The sequence below is a fragment of the Ahaetulla prasina genome, chromosome 2, assembly GCF_028640845.1.
Source record: "Ahaetulla prasina isolate Xishuangbanna chromosome 2, ASM2864084v1, whole genome shotgun sequence".
NCBI lineage: Eukaryota > Metazoa > Chordata > Lepidosauria > Squamata > Colubridae > Ahaetulla > Ahaetulla prasina.
In genome coordinates this window covers 272,242,642-272,255,555 of record NC_080540.1, presented here as the reverse complement: position 1 = coordinate 272,255,555, position 12,914 = coordinate 272,242,642, and the positions used below count along the sequence as shown (strand labels likewise).

The 12,914-nt window shown below is 36.7% G+C and overlaps 1 protein-coding gene and 1 long non-coding RNA gene across 2 annotated transcripts; one reads left to right on the top strand and one right to left on the bottom strand.

Moving 5' to 3' along the window:
• Window positions 1-2,126: 2,126 nt before the first annotated feature.
• Window positions 2,127-10,318, top strand: CCNB1 (cyclin B1). The gene is made up of 9 exons (XM_058169396.1): window positions 2,127-2,284; window positions 2,775-2,930; window positions 3,133-3,246; window positions 4,291-4,473; window positions 4,925-5,083; window positions 6,161-6,397; window positions 6,709-6,849; window positions 7,330-7,440; window positions 8,967-10,318. Exons 1-9 carry the CDS (start codon window positions 2,264-2,266, stop codon window positions 9,069-9,071), a joined length of 1,227 nt encoding a protein of 408 aa, XP_058025379.1. The 5' UTR covers window positions 2,127-2,263; the 3' UTR covers window positions 9,072-10,318.
• LOC131191355 (uncharacterized) lies at window positions 6,855-12,892 on the bottom strand. Its single transcript, XR_009153482.1, has 3 exons — window positions 12,084-12,892; window positions 7,802-7,880; window positions 6,855-6,988 (listed from the first exon to the last, which is right to left on the bottom strand). It is a non-coding gene; the product is annotated as an uncharacterized LOC131191355 (long non-coding RNA).
• Between the last annotated feature and the right edge of the window lie 22 nt (window positions 12,893-12,914).

Sequence of the window (12,914 nt, the reverse complement as noted above, 5' to 3'; positions counted from 1 at the left end):
AAGCAAGCACTAGCAATGCATTTTCATGTTGCTATTAATCAAACTATATGAATACTTCTATATAGTTACTAGAAATCAAGCTCAATCTGAAGAAATATTTTGACCAGCAGGATAAAAACCTCAAAATGATCATTACTTGTTTCTACTCAAACAGGTTTGTATGAGTACAATGTCCTTCAACAGTTTTATTATTTAAATTGTGTGAAGACATTTTTCCTCAGTCACAATTTTCTTTATCTGTTGGCCACGGCTATACAAGACCCATAGAGGTTTTATGACAACCTTACACAGTCTGGTGTTCCCCCATCAGCCAACATAACCATTGCTTATTGGAAACATAAGTAACTGCTTCAATAGTGCCATAAAAGCAGCAGCATTTTAATGACATGAAATCAACAGGTGTCATACATTGACAATATGGCAGCCTATTGACTACTGAAGGCTTTTAAGGGTCCTAAATTTTGAATCCTATCTTCACCTGGGAGTAAGCCAGCGTGAAGTTTACTTCTGAGGAGGCATTTCTGGGATTGTGCTGTTTATTATTTAGAGACTTTACAACCATTAGATTTTAGGACAATTTCTTTTCAATCACATAAAAGTACATATATAATAATAAAGTGATATCAAGATGCTATTGATCAATAAAACCCAAGAATAGAAGAGAATATTTTTTTTTATTGGCCAAATCTGAGTGGACACACAAGGAATTTGTCTTGGTGCATATGCTCTCAGTGTATATAAAAGAAAAGATACGTTCATCAAGAATCATAAGGTACAACACTTAATGATAGTCATAGGGTACAAATAAGCAACCAGGAAACAATATAAATCATAAGGATACAAGCAACAATAGAATAGAATAGAATAGAATTTTATTGGCCAAGTGTGATTGGACACACAAGGAATTTGTCTTGGTGCATATGCTCTCAGTGTACATAAAAGAAAAGATACGTTCATCAAGGTACAACATTTACAACACAATTGATGATCAATATATCAATATAAATCATAAGGACACAAGCAACAAAGATAGTCATACAGTCATAAGTGAAAGGAGATGAGTGATGGGAACAATGAGATGATTAATAGTGCAGATTTAGTAAATAGTTTGACAGTGTTGAGGCCTTCTATATATTTTGGTGTGTAAGTATTACTGTTCGCCACCAAGTTAATTCTTTCACCATTCAAGTAGAAGAGACTTAAGATGCTCAGAAAGGTTGCCAGTTCGGCGGTTCAAATCCCTAGTATAGGTCTCCTGTGTGAGCAGGGGGTTGGACTAGATGACCTCCAAGGTCCCTTCCAACTTTGTTACTAAATATAGTGTTTCAAGTGAAGCCTTTAACTCTGGCCCAATAACTTATCTCTCACCTTAACATGCACCATTGCTGAGACAGTAAAATTCCTGGCTTTTCTATATAAGTAACCTCTATGTGAAAATAATAATTATCCATTAATAAGAAATCGGGATAAGCCATCTTTCCCTCTTTCATCTACATTTTAATATCTCTATGACCAGCAAAGATGCAGTTGCTTCAGCAGAAACGTGCAATCATAGAGATACCATAGGTATTGATTGACTGACATTGATGCACGTTTGCATTTATGGGAACATAGTCGGGAATTGGGAAAAGAGGTATCAGCTGTACTTACGATGATGCACTTCATTGTACTGGTTTACTGAGATACACCAAATTTCAAACTGACACATACGATGATCGTAAATAAAACAGACCTGGGGTTTTAATAATTTTCAAAAGAAACCCACTTATTTTTGTAGGCTGTGATCTATTATTTGTAAATTAGAGGAACAACTGATCTTTTCCAAAAAATTTCTTAGTTAGCATATGCTTAAACGTAATTTAAGTTTTCAAAGCGATCACCAATCGCAATCCCCACCCACAATTATCCCACCCTCCTAGTAATAACATTTTCTTTCCCAGCTGAGCACTAAACTCAAGGACAGGTGAGCCAACCTGCCAATCCTTTCTTAACCACGCCTCCTTTTTCGAACTCATGGAGGAATCAGCCTTCCGTAGTCGTAGTAACGCATTTAGAATAGAACGCTGGGCAGCCAATAGAAAGAGGCGGAAACTGAAAAGCAGCCAATGAGCGCAGCCTGGTGCGAGTTTTAAACTTGCAGCGGCAGGCAAAGAGGATATCGGACTCGTGCAGTAGCAGTAATCCGCTGTCTTTTGGTCCTGGGCAAGCAAGGGAGCGATTCGGAGCAGACGGGTCGTGAGGATCTAGGAATCCAGCCTAGGCCATGGCTTTGCGGGTCACCCGGGTATGGAGGAAATTGATTGGGGGGTATCTTTAAGCCGGTATTGCACGTTAGGATCTGTGGGAGCCTGGCGGCCATTTATGCTGAAATTCTACCTAACTTAACGGGGGATACCTTTTGAGCTTTGTGGGGTTTACTTGTAAATAAGTCTACTTCAAAGATCAGTTGTGCTAGTTTTGTCAATGATGAAGGTGCGGTAATGGAGCAAGTAACATGGCGGTGTGACAAATATACCTTGTTCCTCTCTCTTTCTGAGGTTCTCGTATTTTTAACCCTATAATTGACCGGGGAAGTCGAGGTAGCCCCTTGTGGGTGGAAAAAGCGTCATCTTGCCTTGTTAAACGTATATAATTGAATCCTACTCCTAAAGTATAACTGAGGTTCCCCCCCTCCACAACTACTTGAAAATAATATGTAGTTTCCCTTCCCAGTTCATCGTAATGCTGTGTACATATTTCTGAATGTTCTGTCACTTAAATTATTGTTTTTGTAGAATACAAAAGTCAATGCTGAGAACAAAACAAAACCTGCAATGGCCCTCACTAAGCGAGGGGTTGCTGCTAACAAGCCAGCTTTGAGGCCTAGGACTGCTTTGGGAGACATCGGCAACAAAGCTTGTGAGCCACAGTGTAAAGACATAGTGAAAAAGGTAATCATTTCTTTGCATGTTTTTATCCAATAAAACAGTAGGAGTTACTAAAGCCACAAAGGTAAAAAGTTAAAGGTTCCCCTCGCACATATGTGCTAGTCGTTCCCAACTCTAGGGGACAGTGCTCATCTCTGTTGTAAAGTCATAGTCCTGCTTATTCCTGTCTTCTGTTTTTTCTTCCCACACCACTTTCCCCACTTAGGAAATGTTAAAGCCTACAGCCGTGGACAAAGTGACTACTCGGAAAATCACAAAACCTACTGAAAAACCAATTGAACCTGTAAAAGAAGAAAAGCCAATACTACAACCTGTTAAGGTATTAGTTTGTAAAGTGTTTAAGAATCATGGGTAATTAGGAGCAAAGACTTCATTTAGATTTGTAAATCTGTAGTTGTTACTTGTAGGCTGAGTTTTAGAATTTTTATTTACTTTTAATAGGTTTCAATTTCAAACTTGTTTAGGTTTTATATATAGGTTGCAAAATTTCAAAAGACCTCTAGATGGCAGTGAAGAAATATGTTAGCCCTGATCTAGCTATGATTGGCAAAACATCTTTTGGCTAAGATTCTAGGCTTGATTCTGGTTTAGGATGGTATTCCTAACTACCTAACAATCTTTTATTAATATGAATTTTATTCTGGACTTATTTCTATGGTGATTTTGTGGAAGATTTTACTTTATCTTACATTGTTAAGTCACTTGATGCTAGTTGAGATGGAATACAAAAATGTAAAGTACATCTTAACCTACAATCAAGAAGTCAATTGATTTGCTCATAATCAAGTGCCACTTTGGATAGCGAGATGAGTGACGTACATTGACATTATACAATATACCTTGCAAAGAGGCATTTTGTATAATACATCTAGTCAGAACTGCTGCATTCTCTCCAACAATATTAAATTTTTAATCCATTGCACAAATAGGGCAGAGCCAATTTTAGCATCTCTAACCTTCAATTTCTTGAAAGATTTGCCTTTCATTTACTTCTGATTTAAAACTGTACTTTAGATCCTTCCTTGTTATAAAGTAAGGTTTAATACTATCAATAAAGCATGGATAATGAGCAGAGGTTTTATATTTGCATGTCCATAAGCAACATCATTGAACCAATTAATGCATTTAATTATATCTATAGTCACACATCTGGAAGTACATAGGTGAAGCATCCATAGGAAATAGCTGCAACTTCAGTCTATGAAACACTAATAAATGCATCCTTAGGGACAAATGATATAACCTTTTCCTGGCACAACAACTGTGGGTCCAAAGAAGAATTCTCTGAATTAAGCAAAAATATGCTACATATTTTTTTCCAACATTCTGGATTAAGTACTAAGGATAATATATTTCCTTATAGTTGGAGTCTCTATCCCCAAGCCCCATGGAAACATCTGGCTGTGCTCCAGCAGAGGACATATTATGCCAGGCTTTCTCGGATGTACTGCTTGAAGTGAAAGATGTAGATACAGATGATGTCTCTGATCCAAACCTTTGCAGTGAATATGTGAAGGACATCTACAACTACTTGAAAGTTCTTGAGGTTGGTTTAGAGAACTAATCAGGCCTGACATATGGCCATTAAATTAAAACTACTTTGTAAGGTATTTTATTACAAATGCTTGCTGTTGATAATTAGTTATATCTCTAGCACAATTTTTGAAGTATCACTAAACATCTAAACGGGTTAATTTTTTAAATCTTGGTTTACCTGTAGTTTGAATAAACTACAAGTACCTATGTTTACATGTAGTTAGGCATCAAGCTATTAAGCTAATATTAATCACAGTAAATTATATGTTTGTGAGCACAAGATGGTAGTTTGTTCTAAAATTCAGGTGATTTAACTAGGGAAAGAAGCTAAGAACTTTCTCCACAATCTAAAGGGAGATCTTCATATTGGGAGATATATCTAATCAAGCTGGACAATGATGACATAATTATAGAGGTGGAAATACATAATTTAACATCCTGCATGTTTCTGTTCCTTACAGGGTCAGCAATCTGTGAAAGCAAACTACTTAGCAGGTCAGGAAATTACTGGAAATATGCGGGCAATCCTAATTGACTGGCTTGTGCAAGTTCAGATGAAATTCAAACTGTTACAAGAGACTATGTACATGACGGTTGCCATAATAGATCGGTTTCTTCAGGTAAAGAAAACTGGTCAAAGAGCTCATTCCAAATCTGAACAAACAGAATAATGAGAACTCTCCACTGAATTTTAGCTTGCTTAAGTAATATGGATTCTTTGAAATCAAGATATGAATGTTAATTTAGATATTTCCATTGTATAAACCTCTTGAGTAGTAGCTTGGCTCACCCGCAGTATTTTCCTTTCATTGCTATTACCAGGAACTAAACAATACACACTCTAAAATTGCTCTGCAATCAACATGCGTCTAGCTAATGAGAATGAATAGCCTGACCAATGGATACAGGTGGTCCTCAACTTACAACCACAATTGGGACCAGAATTTATATTGCTAAGGAAGAAGGTTATTTCAATCCTACCTAATTTTACAAAAAAAACTATTACTTTTATTAAGTGAAATTTTATTAAGTGAAACACTTAATCGAAGTAGGCAGAGCTGGGAGGGATTAAATGAATCATCAGCCTAGAGTTGTTACATTCCCACAGTCTAATCCAATTCCTTGAATTCTGTTGATTCTTAACTTGCACCAGTTTAGTGTTCTATTTAGTTGTCTACATCCTTGTGTATAGACTTGAGTAAAACATCTTCTGAACTGCCACCTTAATGTATGGTCCTGATTCTTTGCACTTGATAACACTGCAGTTAGGTGAGTTGCATTTTTAAGCAAATCTGGCTTCCTCCATTGACTTTGCTTCTCAGAAGCCAGCTGGAAAGGGGTCAAATGGTGATCACATGAACCCCAGCATATTGCAACCATCATAAATGCCACTTGCTAAGCATCTGAATTTTGATGATATGACTTGGGATGCTGTGATGGTCATAAGAGCAAGGACCTGTCAGCCTTAGACATTTTCAATGCTATAGCAACTTTGAATGGTCACTAAGTGAATGATTGTAAGTTGATGACTCCCTGTACATAAACTCTTAAACTTGTTCTGCAATTAGCCTACATGTATTTATCCAATGACAATGAGTGGTCTGATCAATGAATACCATAATGGGGCAGCATAAGCATCATTTTTCAATATTTCAGAATGTTTTTAAAAATTAACTGATGGGAAAACTCTCTTACAGAACAACAAAATAGCCAAAAGGTTGCTACAACTGGTTGGTGTAACAGCCATGTTCATTGCTAGCAAATACGAAGAAATGTTTCCACCAGAAATTGGTGACTTTGCCTATGTGACAGATCATACTTATACCAACCTACAAATCAGGCAAATGGAAATGAAAATCTTAAGATCATTGGATTTTAACCTTGGTCGTCCACTTCCGCTGCATTTCCTAAGGAGGGCATCAAAAATTGGAGAGGTAATGCTCTTTTAAATATTGAAACTGGACAATATGTTCTTTCTTATTGCCTATTTTTTATTAATGTTCTCATTTTGATATATGTAGAATTCTAATTGTAAAAGCAGAGTTAAAACAATGGTATATAGTGACAGCTGCTGTTTTCCAGTGAAAGGTACTTAAAAAGATTTTTTGTTTGTTTCTCTTTACATATATGCAATTAGAGAAAATAACTTGATGCTTTAATCTTATGCAATGTGTTATAAAAGACTTATTTCTTAATGAGATTTGTAGGACAATGAAGATAACATATTTATTCTGATATATTTTAGGCAAATATAAACCAGCATTCATTAGCAAAATACCTGATGGAACTTGCACTGGTAGATTATGAAATGGTACATTATCCTCCGTCCCAGATTGCGGCTGCAGCTTTTTGTTTGTCTACTAAAGTTCTGGCAGAAGGAGAGTGGGTAAGTCACAGAACCCTAACTTAAAGGAAAAGATTCAGATAGTCCTTATTTAGCAACTGACTGTTTTAGCGACCTTCACAGTTATGATGATAAGAAAGTAACTTAGTGATCAATCCTTGCATTTATGACCTTTGTAGATCTGTAAAACAAAGGAAATCTGAAATAAGATCATAAGCAGTCTCACTTAACGACCAAGCTGCTGTTCCCAGCTAATGCTTGAAGTTATGTCTGTTGTTCAGGTGTTACTGAAGCAGATTAGCATGATGTAGGAATTGAATTGGAAAGGTACAGTTCACTTTTTCTCTGCTATAAATCTAATTCAGATCTGTAAGCAAACCATTATTTGGTCCTGAAGATACCTAAAATTTTCAGTTTGCTATTAATAGAAGGCTCTCAAAAAAGGTTCATGGAAGGGCAGCTCTTTGGAAAACCAGAAGATCTTTCAAATCTTTAATTTATAAATTTACCTCTTGCCTTTAGACGCCAATTCTTCAACACTACATGTATTATACTGAAGACACTCTTATTCCTGTGATGCAGCATATGGCAAAGAATGTGATGTTGGTAAACCGGGGCCTTATAAAGCACATGGTAAATATATCCACTTGCTTACTTGTACTGACCCTTACTTAAAAAGCACAAATCTCAATTTTCATTGAATAAATCCTAGGAAGGGCTGTGAATTAAATAGTCCCCAGGGGGCTGGAAAATGCCTCGGGTCGCTAGCTCGGTGTTAATCCAAATCAAAGCTCACTATATGGCTGCCTAACCTTTGCCTGAGGGGTAAGAAGGGGAACCTGCCATCTCTGCTTAATTCCACTATCCTCTGTTAAGAAAGCTTTTATCAAAGTAAGTTGCCTAATCAAAGTAATAGTCACTTTATAATTTATAGCAACTACTGCGACTCTATAAGGTAAGAAAATGTAGTATAATGCTATGAACACTGATTTACCTGTAGACAACTCTCAAGTGTCCCTGTCAGAATATCTTTATTTGTAAGAATCTAAGGCCCAAATAGCTTCAAAGGCATTCTGAAAAAATAAATATTTCATTATTTGAAAGTACCCCATCTGAACAGAAAACAGGTTGACTCAGCCTTCCATCCTTTATAAGGTAGGTAAAATGAGGACCCAGATTGTTGGGGGCAATAAGTTGACTTTATATATAAATATACAAATAGGATGAAGACTACTGCTAACATAGTGTAAGCCGTCCTGAGTCTTCGGAGAAGGGCAGGATATAAATGCAAATAAAAATAAAAAAATAAAAATAAACAAAGGTATGATGGGAAGAGCGGAAGCGTGCAGAAAATATTTTCCCCCCAAACCTGGAACGAACAAACCACCAGGCTTCAGAGGAACAATGGGTCTTTAGAACAAAATCCCAGAGTGCTTTGGTTGTTCTGTGTTTTGGACAAAATAACATCCAAATAGAATGAGTAGAGCAAGAGTGGTATATATTACTCCTTCAGTGGCTTCCTGAGTAGCTATTTCTCAGCCTCCCAGTTTTCTGGCACATTTTCTCTTCCTTTGACCACCATAGATAGCCATCACTGCCAAAGAATCCAACTTGGCAAGTCCCATTGTGTGTGCCCACATTGTACTTGCATCTGTCCTCCTCCTTTCCTGCTGCTAATGTTCTTGCCTTTCCCTCCCCCACTTCTATCCCCAGCTCCCAAATCACTTCTGCCTGATGGAACCACACATTAGCACACATATATCTTCTTTCAAACATGGACCACCCCAAAACAGCTCCCTAGTGGGAAAACAATCTTAAGTAGTGGGCTGTCTTTTTTCCCTTCTTCTGGACAAGGAGTATAATAGGTTCTCTTTCTTCTGGCAGCCATTTTGTACCTAAGCAAGTTACTATGCTAGTCATTTTGTAATTACTCATAATACATTTTTCAGGATTTTCAATTTCTGATTCCTAGGACATTTTTGTATAATATAGCAATACAGTTTTATCTATCAAATATTTAAGAAATGCTGATTATGTAGCTCATATGATTGTTATATTCAACATCTGTTTGATAAATGCCTTAAAAATTCAGTAAAAATGTTAATGAAATTTTGCTCTAAAACAAAGTATTTCATAATGAATCACATCTTTCTCCCTAGACTATCAAAAATAAATACGCCAGCAGCAAGCATGCCAAGATTAGCACCCTTCCGGCATTAAATTCTGCAGTCATACAGGATCTGGCTAAACCACTGTTGAAATAAATATAATTTAACTGTTTGGACAAAGCTGACACCATGTGTCACTATTGTGTGTGTATATATAATATATTCTCTTAAAGTTTTTAATAAACTTCCTTACTTTTACTTCAACTGTTGTCATGGTCTACTTAACATTTGTTTTGTCAGATATTAAGCCTAAAATAAAACTAGGATATTGGAAATTCATGCCTATATAATCTGTTGAATGAAGACCAGCAAACAGGAAAAAATTCTCTTGTTTATTTTCTCAAGAGGGATTTTTCATTATCTGTATTCTGAAGTAATAAAAATTACAATGGCCATTCCTAATTACTTGTTTTAGTGAATAGATAAAATGGATGATATAATATTCTGTGCTTAGATACACCAACATCAAGAAATATTGTCATATGAAACTATAGGCAAAATTAACTCAGAATAAATTAATTTGTTGACAAATTATGACATAACAAATTATCAGAACTAGTAAAAATAGTTTTTGTAACTCAAAATCAGTAATTGATGTATCATACTTACTATAAGCTATATTTTGTTTATTTATAGCATGGTTTTATAAGGAAACTGATTTTTAATATGAAGAAACTTAATATACAACATTTTTAAGTGTAAGAAAAAATATTTTCCAAAACCTGGAAAATATTTTCTGTTATTTAATAAACTATATCTAGTCAGGATATTTGAAGGGTTTTATTCTAGGCTATCAGAGCTTTCACATCCTAAAATGGACATTTTTATTTCTGATTAATCACATCTGCAAATGAACTTTTCCACAGCTTTTATTTCCATCATTGTATGTTGCCAGTGGTACTCATTCATTCATAAACAGTCAATATAATGGAATGTAGAATATTAAATATATACGTATCAAAACTATGTAGGCTTTTGCTTTCAATTATGTTTAAGTATGCTAAACTATGATCCAAATAAACCAGATTTAGGCAAGTTAAGTTAAAGTTACAGAGGAATTATTGAGTCTGTCATTTGCACCTCTATAACTGTCTGGTTCGGTTCTGCAACCCAACAAGAAAAACACAGATTTCAGAGGATAATTAGAACTGCAGAAAAAATAATTGCTACCAACCTGCCTTCCATTGAGGACCTGTATACTGCACGAATCAAGAAGAGGGCCGTGAAAATATTTGCAGATCCCTCGCATCCTGGACATAAACTGTTTCAACTCCTACCCTCAAAACGACGCTATAGAGCACTGCACACCAGAACAACTAGACACAAGAACAGTTTTTTCCCGAAGGCCATCACTCTGCTAAACAAATAATTCCATCAACACTGTCAGACTATTTACTGAATCTGCACTACTATTAATCGTTTCATAGTTCCCATCACCAATCTCTTTCCACTTATGACTGTATGACTATAACTTGTTGCTGGCAATCCTTATGATTTATATTGATATATTGACCATCAATTGTGTTGTAAATGTTGTACCTTGATGAACGTATCTTTTCTTTTATGTACACTGAGAGCATATGCACCAAGACAAATTCCTTGTGTGTCCAATCACACTTGGCCAATAAAATTCTATTCTATTCTATTCTATTCTATTTAAGTAGAATTGATTTTATTTAATATCCTGCTTTTTGTTCAAGAACACAATGTAACATTCCTTTTTATTTCCCACAAATCTGTGAAGTAGCTGGGCTAAGGAGAAGTTCTATGGCTGAAAGTAGACTTGAACCTCTTCTATTCATTACATTACACCAGGCCAAGTTCCAACAATGCTTGGTTTTAAGTTTTCTGATCACATTAGGCCTAGTTCTCCATTTGATGCATTCCTACCTGTTTTCATTAGGCATATCTCCCAGGCTCCTATTTTTCACAATGGTTTTCTGAACATTCAAATTGTAGCTTGACCTTGCTTTTGTTTTCCAGAAGAGCAACCCAATCATGCAATTATCAAAGTAAAGTTATTAGCCTTGCTTGCATTTTAAAAAAAAAACAACCTAGAATATCCGTAGGGTAATATGGAGAGCAGGTTTGTCTATTTAAGCTGTCGGACCCTTTAGCATCTCCTTCAGACCGAAACTGATGCTTTCCAAACCATAATTTTAAAGTCTCTTGAATAGTTGGCTTATTTATTAAATTTCTGTAGCCACCATATTAAGCACATAACTCTTGGTGACTTACAATAAAAACAATAAAAAACACATGAATACAGACACAAAGAGCAAGTACTGTAATGCGAAAGCCAAGGTGTCTCACAATCTTTAGGCATAAATTCACAAGTCTTAGGGTTCCACTAAATCTGGTCCCAATTCCTGGGAGAAAAGCCAAGCTTGTGCTGAGTTGGCTGTCTAGTTGTCCAGTTAGGTGACATCAGTACAAGCAGGACCAGCTTGCTTCATTTGGCAGCTGGTCCATTGAGGAGATACACAACAGTGAAGGCACATTTTGGCCCTTCAAGATGGCACTGTTTCACTGAGATGATCCTCAGAATGCCCACCAACTGGTGGTATGGAGTTTCCACAGTGATAACAAATTTGCAGCTGGTTGTCTACAAAACAGTCACTTGACTGGGAACCAATTATTTCATTAGTAAATAATAATAGTACACATAGTGGTGTTATGTGTATTACAAATCTCTGGAAACTGTTAATCTCCACACAGCAATTACTCTAGAGTTGTGTTAAAACTATTTACTCTCCCACCTTGAAAAATTACACAAGACCCCAAAATAGTTTTCTGTGAGAGTTATACTTATTTATATTTACCATGTCAAAAATTAAAATGTTGATGCATTTGTAGAATATTAAATCAGGTGAAAATATAGATATTTCTTGAAAAGGAATTTCTTAACAAAATAATGACATTGTTTTAACTTTTTGTCATTATTTCTTAACAAAATAATTATATTTAATTTTAATGTCTCCAATATAGTAAAGGGCTTTGGTCTAGATCTGAAAATTCAACAGCCTCCCCAAATACAACATCACTTTCTGTACAGATGGGTTTAATATTAAGAAATCACCCCTAAACCATCTAATTCGGAAGTGTTACCAAATGCGATGGCATGGCAATCCTGTCTGAAGCACCAAAGCTTTTCCAGGTTGAAAGGATCAGCCGTTGCCCGGATGAAGCCGAGTTAAGAGAGCTCCTTTCATGTCTCCATTAATGTTAATAGTAACAGAGTTGGAAGGGACCCTGGAGATCATCTAGTCCAACCCCCGGCTCCCGCAGGAGACCTGTACTAGGGATTCGAACCGCCGAACTGCTGTGTCCACCGAAGCGGTACCTATCTACTCGCTCGAATGTCTGTGGAGATTTTCAGTCGTCCAAGTAATGGTTGTCCCAAAGGTGCCTTTTTTCCCCATCAAGAGGCAACTGGGCTTTCTGGTTTTTCCTTGAAGACATGAAGCTTCTTGGATGAGAAGCGAAATGTCTTCAAAAGACAAAACTAAGAAACTCCAGTTGCCTCTTGAGGGAAATAAAGGTATCTCTGGGGCAACATTTTCGAATTGCTAAACCCCAAAAGAGCTTCGAGAGAACCATCGGAGCTCTCACCCCGACCCAAGGCAACACTCCGGAGCTCTCGATCGCGGGCGGGTTGGCTGGCTGCCTTGCTTGTCAACCCCGTCGGTCCTAAGCACGTGAGCCGCCGTGCTTCTTATTAAAGCGATATCAATTCTCTTCAAGGGAAAGGTTTAGGATTGCAGCTCTGCCTAAAGAATTTTTCCCTAGTTTTAACTTATTCCTGCTCTCTCTTGGGTCTCTGCCCCGCTTTCCTTTGGGGAATCCCAGAAAAGCAAATGACGCTCCATAGACAGAAATGCCGCCTCCAACACTCTACTCCAGGGGCCTCCAACCTTGGCATCTTTAAGCCTGGAGAAC